The sequence below is a fragment of the Salvelinus fontinalis genome, chromosome 12 (assembly GCF_029448725.1).
Source record: "Salvelinus fontinalis isolate EN_2023a chromosome 12, ASM2944872v1, whole genome shotgun sequence".
NCBI classification, from domain to species: domain Eukaryota; kingdom Metazoa; phylum Chordata; class Actinopteri; order Salmoniformes; family Salmonidae; genus Salvelinus; species Salvelinus fontinalis.
This window is the reverse complement of record NC_074676.1, coordinates 5,915,607-5,932,677: the sequence shown is the minus strand read 5'-3', so window position 1 is coordinate 5,932,677 and position 17,071 is coordinate 5,915,607. Positions and strand designations below refer to the sequence as shown.

General features: G+C 42.0%; 1 protein-coding gene across 1 annotated transcript in view; it reads right to left on the bottom strand.

The window, feature by feature from the left end:
• Nucleotides 1-891: 891 nt before the first annotated feature.
• Nucleotides 892-17,071, bottom strand: part of zgc:101566 (Transmembrane protein 263-B-like) — a 57,860-nt gene continuing 41,680 nt past the window's right edge. Inside the window, exon 3 of the mRNA XM_055939512.1 lies at nucleotides 892-2,981. Coding sequence (XP_055795487.1) covers nucleotides 2,701-2,981 — 281 coding nt within the window. The 3' untranslated portion in view covers nucleotides 892-2,700. The remainder of the gene's footprint in view (nucleotides 2,982-17,071) is intronic.

Here is a 17,071-nt window from a genome sequence, read left to right as displayed (position 1 = left end):
GCAAGCATTGCATACTGTGGCTCTGTATGTATCTCTGTAGGATCCGATTATGCCCATTTAACATAATAATAACCAGTACTTCCTACCCCCTCCATCACCCTGGACAGGAGCGGAGACCATGTCAGTAAGAGGCACAGCTGCTAGACGAGGGCTGACAGTAACATCAGAGATAGATCCAACTCCTCCCTTTGCCTAGGTGATTTGGTGATTCGGTACAGTGCACAGCACAGGGGAGAGATGATGGAGCACAGCTTGAGCCACTTCCCATATGCTCAGCCTGAGTCCCAAATGACACCCTATTCCCTTTATAGTGCCCTACCTTTGACCAGGGCCCATAGGGGCTTGTAATAGGTGTAGTGCTGACTGTTGCCATGTGTCACTGAACAGAATCATTATAGAGGCATGACCGAAGCCGAAATCAACCGCACATCCACATACGGATGAAATAGAAACTGGAAAGTACATTATTTCACACCTTTGGAGTGGTTGAAAACAACTCAACCTGAACGTCTATCCTCGTCTCCTATCACTGCTCCTTGTACACAGCAAACGGCCACTACAGTATAAGGCGAGTAGCGGGAGAGAATAGTCAGCAACACCAGCAGAAGTAGAATACAGCAACACCAGCAGAAGCAGAAAGTCAAGCTTACTGAGATATGAGTCGAGGAAATGTATACTATGTAATACAAAAGCAGACGTTTGGTATATTCTGACAAATGTCTCAGCTTTTCCAATACATGTTATTGATTTCCTTGCTATCAGCTGGACCTATAACTGGACCCATAACTTCCTCTGAGGGTGAGGGTGGGGTAGAGAGAGGGCAGAGGGTCATACATACAGACATAAAGCAGTACCCTCTTTTAGCAACCGAATAAAATGCAACAATCTGAATTAAAATACAAAGTAGCTTTATTTATACAACACAGCATCAGTTTTTGCAAAAATAGTTCTATCATAGACAAAAATCGACTTGGTCTTAAAAGTCCAGGGTATGCGTCCCAAATTGCACCATGTTCCCTATATATTGCACTACTTTTGACCAAGGGCCCTGGTCAAAAGTGCTGCACTAAATAGGGAATAGGGTGTCATTTGGAAAGCACTCCAGGTTACAGTAACAGAGTCTCCGATACCTATATTATCGAGCAGATGTAAGAGCAGAGGAAAACAGTAAATAGACAGGACGAGGAAAAAGCCGAAAATGAAATCGGCGAGACTTGTCATAATAATAAACAGCGTACTGTGTACAGGAAGAAGGAAAAACGACTACTTGAAGCATGCGATGCATAACGTAAGGGCGTGGAAATGCCATGCCAAGAGTGTTCTCTTTCTAGTGAATATTCAAATACAAAAGAAAAAGAAAAAACAAAAACAAAAAGGAGAACAAAAAATAGATTGGTGTACACCTAATGTCTCATCAGAATGGACAGTAATTCAGTACTATAGTAATAATGTAAACCGTGTGGAAATGAATTAGCCTGTACCCAAATCTGTTTGTGGCATCTTGTCAACTAATTTTCATGCCAAACATATTGGCGCCCAAAAGTGAATGGGAATCATGGAAAGAAGAAGCAGGTTAGTTTTCAACTGGCCCTCATACTCCGGGAATGTCAGTGTGAACTATCAACTATCAGTACTTATCTATCTCATGTGTGTACATTGTACAGGTAGGCACATACATATAGATTTGAGGAAAGTCCATACAAGTGAATGACATAGGATGAGTCCCACATGGCACCCTATTCCCTATATAGCGCACTACTTTTAAACAAGAGGGCCCTGGTAAAAAGTAATGCACTATAAAGGGAATAGGGTGACATTTGCCATGCAGGCATGAACTATGACCCTTGACCTTACGTACGTGTGTTTCGTTGGTGGTGAAATGGTGCTTCATTTATTTAAACAGCCCAGGACCTCTGCTGATATATGTATACAAAAAGGTATTTTTCAAGATTTTTTAGATCCGTTTCTATGCAATAACACGCTTTATTTAACAGGTCTCCAAACTCAACAAAACAAATCCCCTCACCTTTTGTACAATAAAAAATCCAAGTTGCAATGGAGTTTCAAGACTGCAAAGTCCCTCTCCTACCTTGTCTATCTGCATCAATAGGATTCACGTACGTATTATTCCCATATCTATTATAACACATACTCTGTACATATTCACATACACACATCGTTTGGTGTGTATTCTCCGATCACCGATGTCAAACTGATGAAATGAAGTTGCGTAAAGTACCTTTCACTTTGTTTCAATACTAATGTAAAGATAATAAAACTGGAAGAATTTAAATAAACTCAAGTCTTTGAGAAATGTGTAGATTTGTACTTGCTGAATCGCTACCAAATTGTTCTTATGCATGACAAACATTGTGCGTGGTCGTCATATTACTATGCCCTTCCCTTCCCACACCCAGATCAATCACAAAAACATGAGATCCCTCGAAGAAGTACATCGGCAGGAAGTTCAACGTTCCTATATCATCACAAATCCCATAAAATTCTGACTTGAGATCCGCAAGCTTAACTCGGCTTTTCACGCAAGTTTCCCATTGATGTCATTGAATGATTTACGTGGAAATCCAAGTTACTTGGGCTTATCTCAACTCTGAATCGTTACCATTAGTAACCAGATGGATCCTATGCACAGCAGACAGATAATGAAGGACGCATAGATTGGGGTGATAGTTGGGTTTAGGCCTAATCAGACTTATCCTTTTTCTTTGGTGTAACTTTACTGGCTACTGCGGACCCTACCGCTCCAACTCCTCCCGTCACCACGGAAACGCCGCCTTTGACTAATCCCACGCCGGCGGCCGGCACGCTGGTCACCACCGTCTTGGTGATGTCATAGCTCTTACAGCCCACCCAGGCCACGCCTCCCCATGTCGCGCCGACCGCCCCTCTGGTCATGTTGAAGAGACCGCCGGTCACCCTCCAGATGACCCCCGCCTCGGTCTTAGGGTGGTCCTTCTCTCCATCTGCAGGGGGGGGGGGGGGGGGGTTGGGAGAGAGGGGAAAGGAGAGCAGAGGAGAGAGGGAGAAAAGAGGGAGAAAAAGAATATGATTATTTATTTATAGATTCATAGTTTGTGTCTAGGTACCTGAAAGAAAGTACCAGGTGAAGCCTTTCCATTAGTCTTCTTCAGGGGTGTTCTATGGCTGTAGATGTTAGAGGAAAACAAAGCAGGTGACCTTTCCAGTCCCTCAGAGGAACAACAAGGACCACCATATGCCAATCCATCATCCTACATTTCCAACGTCACCCTATTCTACATAGTCGACTACTTTTGACCAGGCCCCAAAAAGGATCTGGTCAAAAGGAAAGCACTATGAAGGGACTATAGGGTGCCATTTGGGAAACAGGGCCTCTCTTTAATAATAGTCCTACCTAGAATACAACATCTCAATACAAAGATTAATGTCACATATCTGCCACTTACTTACATAAGGAGAATGTTGAATTGGTGTTTGACTGTATCACTCATTATTGTAAATAGTTATTGTCTGACGTCAAGCCTCAGGTCCGCAAATAAGTCCTATTACATGGCCTGACTGATACAAAGCTGATGATGGGGACTTGTGTGGACTAAGAGTTCACTTTAAATCGCTCATATTGTATTAATTTCCTATTCACATAGAGTTGAAGTCGGAAGTTTACATACACCTCAGCCAAATACATTTAAACTCAGTTTTTCACAATTCCTAACATTTAATCCTAGTAAAAATTCCCTGTCTTAGGTCAGTTAGGATCACCACTTAATTTTAAGAATGTGAAATGTCAGAATAATAGTAGAGAGAATGATTTATTTCAGCTTTTATTTCTTTCATCACATTCCCAGTGGGTCAGAAGTTTACATACACTCAATTAGTATTTGCTAGCATTGCCTTTAAATTGTTTAACTTGGGTCAAACGTTTCAAGTAGCCTTCCACAATAAGTTGGGTGAATTTTGGCTCATTCCTCCGGACAGAGCTGGTGTAACTGAGTCAGGTTTGTAGGCTTCCATGCTCGCACATGCATTTTCAGTTCTGCCCACAGATTTTCTATGTGATTGAGGTCAGGGCTTTGTGATGGCCACTCCAATACCTTTACTTTGTTGTCCTTAATAAGCCATTTTGCCACAACTTTGAAAGTATGATTGGGGTCATTGTCCATTTGGAAGACCCATTTGCGACCAAGCTTTAAAAAATCTTGTCAATAGGGGGGCGCTGTTTTCACTTTGGAAAAAATCGTGCCCAAATTAAACGGCCTCGTACTCTGTTCTAGATCATACAATATGCATATTATTATTACTATTTGATAGAAAACACTCAGAAGTTTCTAAAACGGTTTGAATTATATCTGTGAGTAAAACAGAACTCATTTGGCAGCAAACTTCCATACAGAAAGTGAAAAATCTGAAAACGTGGCTCTCTTTCAGGGCCTGCCTATTCAACTGGCTTTTATTTATCGATATGTATGCACTTCATACGCCTTCCACTAGATGTCAACAGGCAGTGGAAGGTTGAATGGGGTGTCTAGCTTGATCTGAGGCCGAATAAGAGCTTTTGGAGTGACAGGTCCGGTATTTTGTTTGTTTTCGAGAAAAACATCATAAAGTAGGATTTTTCAACCGAGTTTTATCAGTTTATTCAACGTTTATTGGGACTTTTGGAATTTTCCGTTCTTTGCGCCAAGAGAGGATGGGAATGTTCGCGCCACAATGCTAGCCAAGGTTGCTAACTCGACCGAAGAAACGGACATTCTAAAACCAAACAATGATTTATTCTGGAAATAGGACTCCTTGCACAACATTCTGATGGAAGCTCAGCAAAAGTAAGACAACATTTATGATGTTATTTCGTATTTCTGTGTAATTTGTTGACTCCTATTCTCCGCCGTGTTGGTGAGCAATAACCCAAGCTGTATGTTGTGGTAAAGTTATTTTTAAAAATCTAACACAGCGGTTGCATTAAGAACCAGTGTATCTTTCATTTGCCATACAACAAGTATTTTTATGTAAAGTTTATGATGAGTTCTTTGGTCAGATTAGGTGAGTGTACTAAATATCTCCGGACATTCTGGCGAATTGTTGCTACGTATTCACAATGTATAACCACGATTTGCAGCTCTAAATATGCACATTTTCGAACAAAACATAAATGTATTGTATAACATGATGTTATAAGACTGTCATTTGATGAAGTTGTTCAAGGTTAGTGATTCATTTTATCTCTATTTTGTCGGTTTTGTGCAAGCTATTTTGGCGGGGAGTAAATTCCGTTGTGTGTTTGGCTACTGTAGTGAGCTAATAGAAATATATAGTGTTTTCGCTGTAAAACACTTTAAAAAAATCGGAAATATTGGCTGGATTCACAAGATGTTTATCTTTCATTTGCTGTACACCATGTATTTTTCATAAATGTTTTATGGTGAGTATTTATGTATTTCACGTTGCTCTCTGTAATTATTCTGGCTGCTTTGGTGCTATTTGTGATGGTTGCTGCAATGTAAAACCAGAATTTGTAGCTATAAATATGCACATTTTCGAACAAAACATAAATGTATTGTATAACATGATGTTATAAGACTGTCATCTGATGAAGTTGTTCAAGGTTAGTGATTCATTTTATCTCTATTTCTGGGATTTGTGAAAGCTACCTATGCGGTGGAAACATGGTGAAAACATGGCGTTGTGTGTTTGGCTATTGTGGTTAGCTAATAGAAATACATATTGTGTTTTCGTTGTAAAACATTTAAAAAATCGGAAATGATGGCTGGATTCACAAATTGTTTATCTTTCATTTGCTGTATTGGACTTGTGATTTCATGAAATTATATTATATGATATCCCTGTCGCGTTAGGCTAGGCTATGCTAGTCAGCTTTTTTGATGAGGATGCTCCCGGATCCGGGATGGGTATGGAGTAAAGGTTTAACTTCCTGACTGATGTCTTGAGATATTGCTTCAATATATCCACATAATTTTTATCCACATAATTTATTTTGTGAAGTGCACCAGTCCCTCCTGCAGCAAAGCACCACCCCAACATGATGCTGCCACCCCTGTCCTTCAAGGTTGGGATGGTGTTCTTCGGCTTGCAAGCATCCCTCTTTTTCCTCCAAACATAACGATGGTCATTATGGCCAAACAGTTCTATTTTTGTTTCATCAGACCAGAGGACATTTCTCCAAAAAGTATGATCTTTGTCCCCAGGTGCAGTTGCAAACCGTAGTCTGGCTTTTTTAAGGCGGTTTTGGAGCAGTGGCTTCTTCCTTGCTGAGCGGCCTTTCAGGTTATTTCGATATAGGACTCGTTTTACTGTGGATATAGATAGTTTTGTACCTGTTACCTCCAGCATCTTCACAAGGTCCTTTGCTGTTGTTCTGGGATTGAGTTGCACTTTTCACACCAAAGTACGTTCATCTCTAGGAGTGTTATGAATTTTATATATAATGATGTAAATTATTACAAAGATGTACAGTATACGTTTAAAGTAATGATAGGACTATGACTAACAGAATTCTACCCTGTCTCTGTATTTGAATGTTTTTGCAGAGGAAAAGAGGAACTGTTGACAGACAACTTGTGACAGACAACTTGTGAACCTGATAACAGGAAAGAGTTCTCGTCCCCACCCTGGGGGGCGAGAAACCGTTAGGCTTGCAGTAGATCGTGTAACATGTGGCGGGATATGATAAGCAATGTATGTGTTGGAATAAACTTGTGTTATAAAGCATTGTCATTGTCAGAGAAGAGGAGCGACACTTATGACGTTATGTGTGTTATATAAACTAATGTGCATGGTATTATGATTTAGAGCTCTCGCGAATAAACATTGTTGACGATTGTAGACTGGCTGGGCCTCTGTCTGTTTCATTTCAACCAGAATCTTACAAACTCTGGGTTGCAGACTGAGTGTTTTGATAGAAGTTAAGTTTATGAACATTAAGAACATAATTCTCTTAACAAGGAGACAGAACGCGTCTCCTTCCTGAGCGGTATGACGGCTGCGTGGTCCCATGGTGTTTATACTTTTGTGCTATTGTTTGTACAGAAGAACATGGTACCTGCAGGCATTTGGGAATTGCTCTCAAGGATGAACCAGACTTGTGGAGGTCTACAATTCTTTTTCTGATGTCTTGGCTGATTTATTTAGATTTTCCCATGATGTCAAGCAAAGAGGCACTGAGTTTGAAGGTAGGCCTTGAAAAACATCCACAGGTACACCTCCAATTGACTCAAATGATGTCAATTAGCCTATCAGAAGCTTCTAAAGCCATGACCTAATTTTTATGGAGTTTTCCAAGCTGTTTAAAGGCACAGTCAACTTAGTGTATGTAAACTTCTGACCCACTGGAATTGTGATACAGTGAATTATAAGTGAAATAATCTGTCTGTCAACAATTGTTGGAAAAATGACTTGTGTCATGCACAAAGTAGATGTGCTAACCGACTTGCCAAAACTATAGTTTGTTAACAAGAAATTTGTGGAGTGGTTGAAAAAACTTCCGACTTCAACTGTACACTATATATACAAAAGTATGTGGACACACCTTCAAATAAATGGATTTGTCTTTTTCAGCCACACCCGTTGCTGACCCGTGTATGAAATCGAGCACACAGCCATGCAATCTCCAAAGACAAACAATGGCAGTAAATGGCCGTACTGAAGAGCTCAGTGACTTTCAACGTGGCACTGTCAAAGGATACCACCTTTCCAACAAGTCAGTTCATCAAATTTCTGCCCTGCTAGAGCTGCCCCAGTCAACTTTAAGTGGAAACATCTAGGAGCAACAACGGCTCAGCCGCCAAGTGGTAGGCCACACAAATTCACAGAAAGGTGCTGAAGCACGCAGCGCATAAAAATTGTCTGTCCTCGGTTGCAACACTCACTACAGAGTTCCAAACTGCCTCCGGAAGCAACGTTAGCACAATAACTGTTCGTCGGGAGTTTCATGAAATGGGTTTCCATGGCCGAGCAGCCACACACAAGCCTAAGATCACGATGCGCAATGCCAAGCGTCAGCTGGAGTGGTGTTAAGCTCGCTGCCATTGGGCTCCGGAGCAGTGGAAACGTGTTCTCTGAAGTGATGAATCACGCTTCACCATCTGGCAGTCTGATGGACAAATCTGGGTTTGGCGGATGCCAGGAGAACGCTATCTGCCCCAATGCATAGTGCCAACTGTAAAGTTTGGTGGAGGAGGAATAATGTTCCGGGGCTGTTTTCATGGTTCAGGCTAGGCCCCTTAGTTCCAGTGAAGGGAAATCTTAACGCTAAAGCATACAATGACATTCTAGACGATTCCGTGCTTCCAACTTTGTGGCTGCAGTTTGGGGAAGGCCCTTTCCTGTTTCAGCATGACAATGCCCCCATGCACAACGCGAGGTCCATAAAGAAATGGTGTGGAAGAACTTGACTAGCCTGCAGAAAGCACTGATCTGAATTGGAATGCCGACTGCGAGCCAGGCCTAATTGCCCAACATCAGTGCCCGACCTCACTAATGCTCTTGTGGCTGAATGGAAGCAAGTCCCTGCAGCAATGCTCCAACATCTAGTGGGAAGTCTTCCCAGAAGAGTGGAGGCTGTAATAGCAGCAAAGGGGGGACCAACTCCATATTAATGCCCATGATTTTGGAATGAGACATTCGACGAGCAGGTGTCCACATACTTTTGTAGTGTACATTACAATATACAGGTAACTGCCAAAATAAAGGAAAAGCCAACATAAAGTCTCTTAAAAAGAATTTGGGCCACCACGAGTTCCCAGAACAACTTCAGTGTGCCTTGGCATAGATTCTACAAGTGTCTGGAGGGATGTGACACCATTCTTTTCCAAGACGTTCCATACTTTGGTGTTTTGTTGACGGTGGTGGAAAACGCTGTCTCAGGCGCCACCAATTCATCTCCCATAAGTGTTCAACTGGGTTAAGATCTTGTTGCACGCACGCACACACACACAGAGAACAAAAATATAAACGCAACATGTAAAGTGTTGGCCCCATGTTTCATGAGCTGAAATAAAAGATCCCAGAAATGTTCCATATGCACAAAAAGCTTATTTCTCTCAAATTTTGTGCACAAATTTGTTAACATCCCTGTGAGCATTACTCATTTGCCAAGATAATTCAGCCACCTGAACGGTGTGGCATGTCAAGAAGCTGATTAAACAGCATGATCACTAGACAGGTGCACCTTGTGCGGTGGATAATAAAAGGACGCTCTAAAATGTGCAGTTTTGTCACACAACACAATGCGACAAATGTCTCAAGTTTTGAGGGAGCATGTAATTGGCATGCTGACTGCAGCAATGTCCACCAGAGTTGTTGTAAGAGAATTGAATGTTCATTTCTTTACCATAAGCCTAACAACGTCGTTTTAAAAAATTTGGCAGTACATTCAACCGGCCTCACTACCGCAGACCACGTGTAACCACGCCAGCTCAGGACCTCCACATTTGGTTTCTTCACCCGCAGGATCGTCTAAGACCAGCCACCCGGACAGCTGATGAAACTGAGGAGTGTTTCTGTCTGTAAAAAAGCCCTTTTGTGGGGAAAAACGTATTCTGATTAGCTGGGCCTGGCTCCCCAGTGGGTGGGCCTATGCCCTCCCAGGCCCACCCATGGCTGCGCCCCTTCCCAGTCATGTGAAATCCATAGATTAGGGCCTAATGAATTTCAATTGACTGATTTCCTTATATGAACTGTAACTTACTAAAACTGTTGAAATTGTTGCATGTTGCGTATACATTTTTGTTCAGTATCTATAAAAAAAGACAAGTCCTGAACACCTGTACTTGACTCCCCCCCTTCTAGCTCTGACTTTCTGATAGCTACTTCATTTCGGAAAAGTGTACTTACTAGGCCTGTGATATGTGGTCGTCCCACCTAGCTATCTTAAGACGAATGCACTAACTGTCATTCTGGATAAGAGCATCTGCTAAAATGTCAAATGTAAAACATGTGAGTATCGTGACAATATCGTATTGTGAGGTCCCTGGCAATTCCCAGCCCTAAATACAACTACATACACTTTATTGAAGCTGTCACCCACACAAGCCTGTTGGTATAAAAAGCTTATTAGTGGAAACTTGGCTTTACAGCTTGGGGAAAATAAAGGCACCTATAAAATGGGTAATGGTGTGTATGGTCTATGTAAGGTCTGTGGCTGTAGTGAATCACAATGCATGTCCATGGTTGTTGCCACTGCGTACAGATGACTGAGTCATAGGCTAAGGCTTTAAAATGCGGCATAAAATATGGACAGAAAAAGCTTTTAAAAGTAACTTAAAGAGAGAGAGAGAGAGAGAGAGAGAGAGAGAGAGACAGAGAGAGAGAGAGAGAACGAATGCTTTGGCAATATGTACATTTTAACATCATGCCAATAATCAATTGAAATTGGGGGAAAAGTGTACCATGCTAATTAATGTCTCCAGTGTTTAGCGAAGTCACATTCATTTCCTGATTAATACATCTACATTTTGGGGTAAATCCAGCCCATTGACTTCATTGTACAGTAAAAAAGGCCTTTGCAGCCCATCACCTACTTCCTAACACAGATATAATGTACCACTTCACCCTGGGTGATAAAGTACCCCCTATCCCGTCCTTGCATGATTTGACACAGTGATGTATATTCTCCCGTCTCAATCCAAGCATAACATCGAGGTGACAGCACTGTATGTCTTTCAGCCCCTCTTTCCCCTCCCACACCCTTTGGCTTGACAAACATGAATTCCCTAATGTCGTAGCTGGCGAGGAGTGAGTGGTGAGCTTTTCATGTCGTCCTTTTTACACTGACAACATGTCTTTATAGAAGGATTAGCCATCCTGCTCCTCGAGGGCCGCCACTAGGCTATCGGACCCGCCACTATCTGACTGAGAACATGAACATTATACACGCAGGCTCACCTTCACTTTTCTGCTAAAAAGCTGTATAGGACAAACTGTTAAACTGTTGTAACAGTAAAATAAAGAAAGTGAAGTAGCCTAATAGTAATCTCCAATTGGCTTACTGTTCAATAACTACCTGGAATACTATTCAACAGTTAATAAAACACATTTCCAGTAGCTTCCCATCTGCATTAGGTACAGATATAAAACCAACTGCGTATTAATATGTAGGCCCGCCAACAAATTCTGTCTCTTTCCCAGGCTGTGCCAAGTGTGTTGGCAGAGCCGTTACCATATGCTATTTATAGACATCTTCATCTGTGGCTGAAAGAAGCATATCCATGCACCCCCTCCTATACACACTGTCATTATCTTCGCCACGTCAACCCGCACCTCTGAATGGTGGAAGGTCTGTAATAGCCCTTCATTCACATGGCCCTAGTCAAAAGTCGTGCACTACTATTTGGGGAACGGAGTGTCATTTGGGATGTGTGCCCTAGATCTCTTGATGCTGTCTATCCTCAAACATGGAGGCTTCTCATTAACAATAATGGAGGCCAAGACACACTAACACCAACTGTCACTAACGCTCGGTGTTATCACAACCCTGAGGGGTGAGCTATGGTAGAGTGTCACAGCCTTACACTTCCTAAGCAACGCCCTAACGTTCTACATCAGTAAGAGTAGGCCTATCAGGAATTCTGCCTGGGTATGAACTCTCTGGAGATGTACAGTGCCTTCAGAAAATATTTCGGACCTCCACATTTTTTCCCCACATTTTGTTACGTTACAGCCTTATTCTAAAATGGATTAAATACACACAATACACCAGGATGACAAAGCGAAAACAGTTTTTTTTTTTTTTAATATTTGCTAATTTATTTACACAGAAAAACCTTATTTACATAAGTATTCAGACACTTTGCTATGAGACTCGAAATTGAGCTCAGGTGCATCCTGTTTCCATGAATCATCCTTGAGATGTTTCTACAACTTGGAGTCCACCTGTGGTAAATTCAATTGATTGGACATGATTTGGAAAGGCACACATTTGTCCATAAAAGGTCCCACAGTTGACCTTGCATGTCAGAGCAAAAACCAAGCCATGACGTCGAAGGAATAGTCCGTAGAGCTTTTTTTTATTTTTATTTTTTAATAATTTCGCAAAAATGTCTAAAAACCTCTTTTTGCTTTGTCATTATGGGGTATTGTGTGTAGATTGATGAGGGAAAACTTTACAGTACACTGCTATAAAAATTATAAAACAATTTTGTTATGTTGGGCACCTACTGACCAAAAACATTTTTTATGATGTTTTGATAAAATAAAGGTTTAGGGAAATACAGGCATTACTACAAGACAAAACAGCTCCATCAAGCCTGATGGTCTCGGAAGGATAAAAGCAAAGCTAGCTTTCATTTCATTTTAAAAAAGCATTAAAAGGTAGCGCAATGGAATAATATCGTACTGTGGTGTGTGAAGAATCCAATACTTGACCTTGCATGCGGTACAAATCACATTATTGTGGAAGCACCTCTTCTAAGAGTATAAATTATAAACTGTTTGAGAAGGCAAACAGCCGAAGCAACCTGCCTACACATAGTGTAAAATACAAAACCAACATAGCTACTGCAGGAGTTCAAAGCTGTGCGCTGGAAAACCTTGGTAGAGCATGGGTGGAATAGGTATTGCTGTGCTCATGTGAATTTCCTTTATTTCTCGGCCTCCCTTAACACCGTGTTTCGTTTTTAATAATAATAGTATACAATTTTTTCTGAAAGAATTTCAAATGTAATTAGAGGTAATCACAATAAGCTTATCCTTTCCCAGAAGTCACTTTAAGCACAATTACAGTATTGTACAGTAAACCCTTAAATCAGACCAAAAAAAAGACACGTTTTTGATTCCAAACTCGTGCAAGTATTGTGGACTCCATACTGTGACTTTTAAGAAATACACCAAGGCACAGAGACACATGCTAGAACTAAGAATATCATTCCTTTGAACCTCGGCGCTTTTGAAGAACAGTTGTGGTACTGCTCCCTGAGGAACCCAATAAGCCGCATCCTTGTGTTCAACTGGGAAGAAGGCAAGGGAACTTTAAAGTGTCCGAAATGGCACCCTATTCCTGTGCATGCTCGCAACTTCACGATCAAAAGGAGACTCAGGCCGGTGAGGGTTTGAAGGTCTTTCTATGAGGCGGCTAGGGCAGTTGCTCTGGCCCCTGTGGATAGCCTTGCTCAGTACAACCTGATTATGCGCCACAGCAATAGGCGATCTCTTCTTATTTACTTTTATTTACTCAAGGGAGCCCAATTGAGACCAGTGTCTTATTTGCAATGGTGCCCAGAGGGAGAAAAAAACTCCATCAACACAACAACAAAAAAGATACAAACTACAAGACAGTTATAAATACATTACATCGTGCTATTACAATAAGTTACTGTATAATAGTCAATTGAAATAATTGCCCAGACTCATTTTACAACAGTCTTAAACCCCCCGATCGGCACCAGGGAATTTGCCATTTGTTTTGTAAGGTATTCCATAACTGAGGTGCATTAAAACTAAAGGTGGAGTTACCAAACTTTGTGGCGACGAGCGGGACCTCCAGAGTTAACCAACCCTGCAAACAAGTTTGGTATCTCATACTTTTATATTTCAACAGGGAAGTGAGGTATGTTAGAAGTTTGTGGAGCAGAGCTTTGTAAACACGAAGCGAGTAATGAAGTGATCTAGTGAGGTCCAGCCAACCTGATATAGGATGCAGTGATGAAAATTAAAACTGTCACCTGTAATAAAGCGAAGGGCGCTACGGTAGATGGTAACCAATGGTTGAAGAGTAGTAGCTACTATATGTGACTCGTTTCAGGAAACTAGGCATATGTCAAGCATCACTACTTCACAGGAGAGCCATTTGAACGTCAACTTTTTTCAATCAAAACGCGTTTTTTAGCAGAAATCCCCTCTGGAAAATGTGAACTTTCATGTACCTTAATAACAAACGTGTATGCTATCTGTAAATACGAATAAAATTGTTAAATTACGAGCCAGGTTGGTTTAGCCACCAAAAAAGGCAGGAACCTTCCCGCTAGCCATGATTGGCTGAAATAATGGGTGGGCTGGACATGCTGAGAGATGAGAATTGCTCCACTTTCTGGAGTTTTGAAATCAGTGGAATGCCCGATGGAATTAGAGTACGGTAGCTAAGGAGATGGAGAAAATGATGGCGTTTGATTACAAATATGCAGAGGGAGTCAAAAAGTGTGCTACAAAACACCTGTCTCCGGATTACATCTTCAAACTAAGTGCAACCATGGCATCCATGACAGAAAGGGAGAAGCGTCCATCCATGTATATGGGTAAAATAGTCTAGCTAGCTCCATTTTCAGATATCACACCTTTCTAATTATGTCAGAAAGTTGTTTTTTTATCAAGTTAAAACGTTCTTTTAGCTAGCTAGCTAATGTTTCCTGGCTGGCTCGCTAGCTAACGTTGAGTGTATGATCTGTGTAGTAATATTATTTGTATCTCAGAGCCATTTGCATTGCTAGTTATAGCCTAATATTAGCGAGCTAGCTAACATTGAACCTGGTTGGTTAGCTACCTGCAGATTCATGCAGGATTGTAACGTTATGAGTTGGGATTATGGTTCCTTGTTTAGCTATGTCTAAACATAAGACCCCACTATGCAAGTAACCATTTCAATATAATGTTCATGATGGGGGCCTCCCGAGTGGCGCAGCAGTCTAAGGCACTGCATCACAGTGTTGCAGCGTCACTACAGTCTGGGATCAAACCCAGGCTGTCTCACAACCGGCCGTGACCGGGAGTCCCATAAGGGAGGGTTTGGCTGGGGGGGCTTTACTTGGCTTGTTGTGGCGGGGCGTGCGCCTGCAGGCTGACTTCAGTCGTCAGTTGAACAGTGTTTCCTCCGACACATTGGTGCAGCTGGCTTCCGGCTTAAGCGGGCGGGTGTTAATCTTTTCACACGTACCAACAAACGGGTGTGATCATTCTACAGTGGTCCCTGGAGCGTACGCTCAAACCGGTGTGATTAGAGCGCTTATTTAGAACGTCCAGTTTCGATTGATGCAACAGTCAGCATTTGAGCTGGCCACACAGTTTTTTTTATCAGAAGCATTTTGCACAAACACAGTCCTTACAAAGTTATGTCCAGAATGTGACCAGTTTATTTTTGGATGCAATGTTCAGACACCTTTGTCCTAGCGCTAACTGAGGAAAGATAACACAAATCAGTCATATTTTTATAACTCTCGGCCGACAGAAACTACAATATTAATTAGCTAATAGCAATTACTATTTATAATTCAGCACGTGTGAGCTCACCATTGATCTAAATAATTGAGTAAAACACTTTCTAGAAATCGTAAGTAATCCGACGATGGGTAGTTCATGCGCACCGTTTGTTATTTCACATCAACCAAAGATAATAAGAGGAGATAAGATGAGTTACGTATATTTATAGTATACATGTTGAAGGGGGTGTGTCGTCTACAATCATTCACTTCCCTTCATTCACTTAGGGAAGTTTACCCGAAAGATGAGTGAACCATTCCCTCACCTCATTATACCTTCTTTGGTCTGACAGACATTTACGTGATCAAATCTAATCAAATTTTATTTGTCATATACACATGGTTAGCAGATGTTAATGCGAGTGTAGCGAAATGCTTGTGCTTCTAATTCCGACAATGCAGTAATAACCAACGAGTAGTCTAACCTAACAATTCCACAACTACTACCTTATACACACACAAGTGTAAAGGGATAAAGAATATGTACATAAAGATATATGAATGAGTGATGGTACAGAACGGCATAGGCAAGATGCAGTATATGGTATAGAGTACAGTATATACATATGAGATGTAGGGTATATAAGTATATAAGTATGAGTAATGTAGGGTATATAAACATAAAGTGGCATAGTTTAAAGTGGCTAGTGATACATGTATTACATAAAGATGGCAAGATGCAGTAGATGATATAGAGTACAGTATATACATATACATATGAGATGAGTAATGTAGGGTATGTAAACATTATATTAAGTGCCATTGTTTAAAGTGGCTAGTGATACATTTTTACATTATTTCCATCAATTCCCGTTATTAAAGTGGCTGGAGTTGAGTCAGTATGTTGGCAGCAGCCACTAAATGTTAGTGGTGGCTGTTTAACAGTCTGATGGCCTTGAGATAGAAGCTGTTTTTCAGTCTCTCGGTCCCTGCTTTGATGCACCTGTACTGACCTCGCCTTCTGGATGATAGCGGGGTGAACAGGCAGTGGCTCGGGTGGTTGTTGTCCTTGATGATCTTTATGGCCTTCCTGTGACATCGGGCGGTGTAGGTGTCCTGGAGGGCAGGTAGTTTGCCCCCGGTGATGTGTTGTGCAGACCTCACTACCCTCTGGAGAGCCTTACGGTTGTGGGCGGAGAAGTTGCCATACCAGGCGGTGATACAGCCCGACAGCATGCTCTCGATTGTGCATCTGTAGAAGTTTGTGAGTGCTTTTGGTGACAAGCCGAATTTCTTCAGCCTCCTGAGGCTGCTGCGCCTTCTTCACAACGCTGTCTGTGTGGGTGGACCAATTCAGTTTGTCCGTGATGTGTACGCCGAGGAACTTAACTTACTACCCTCTCCACTACTGTCCCGTCGATGTGGATAGGGGGGTGCTCCCTCTGCTGTTTCCTGAAGTCCACAATCATCTCCTTTGTTTTGTTGACGTTGAGTGTGAGGTTATTTTCCTGACACCACACTCCGAGGGCTCTCACCTCCTCCCTGTAGGCTGTCTCGTCGTTGTTGGTAATCAAGCCTACCACTGTAGTGTCGTCCGCAAACTTGATGATTGAGTTGGCCACGCAGTCGTGGGTGAACAGGGAGTACAGGAGAGGGCTCAGAACGCACCCTTGTGGGGCCCCAGTGTTGAGGATCAGCGGGGTGGAGATGTTGTTACCTACCCTCACCACCTGGGGGCGGCCCGTCAGGAAGTCCAGTACCCAGTTGCACAGGGCGGGGTCGAGACCTAGGGTCTGGAGCTTGATGACGAGTTTGGAGGGTACTATGGTGTTAAATGCTGAGCTGTAGTCAATGAACAGCATTCTCACATAGGTATTCCTCTTGTCCAGATGGGTTAGGGCAGTGTGCAGTGTGGTTGCGATTGCGTCGTCTGTGGA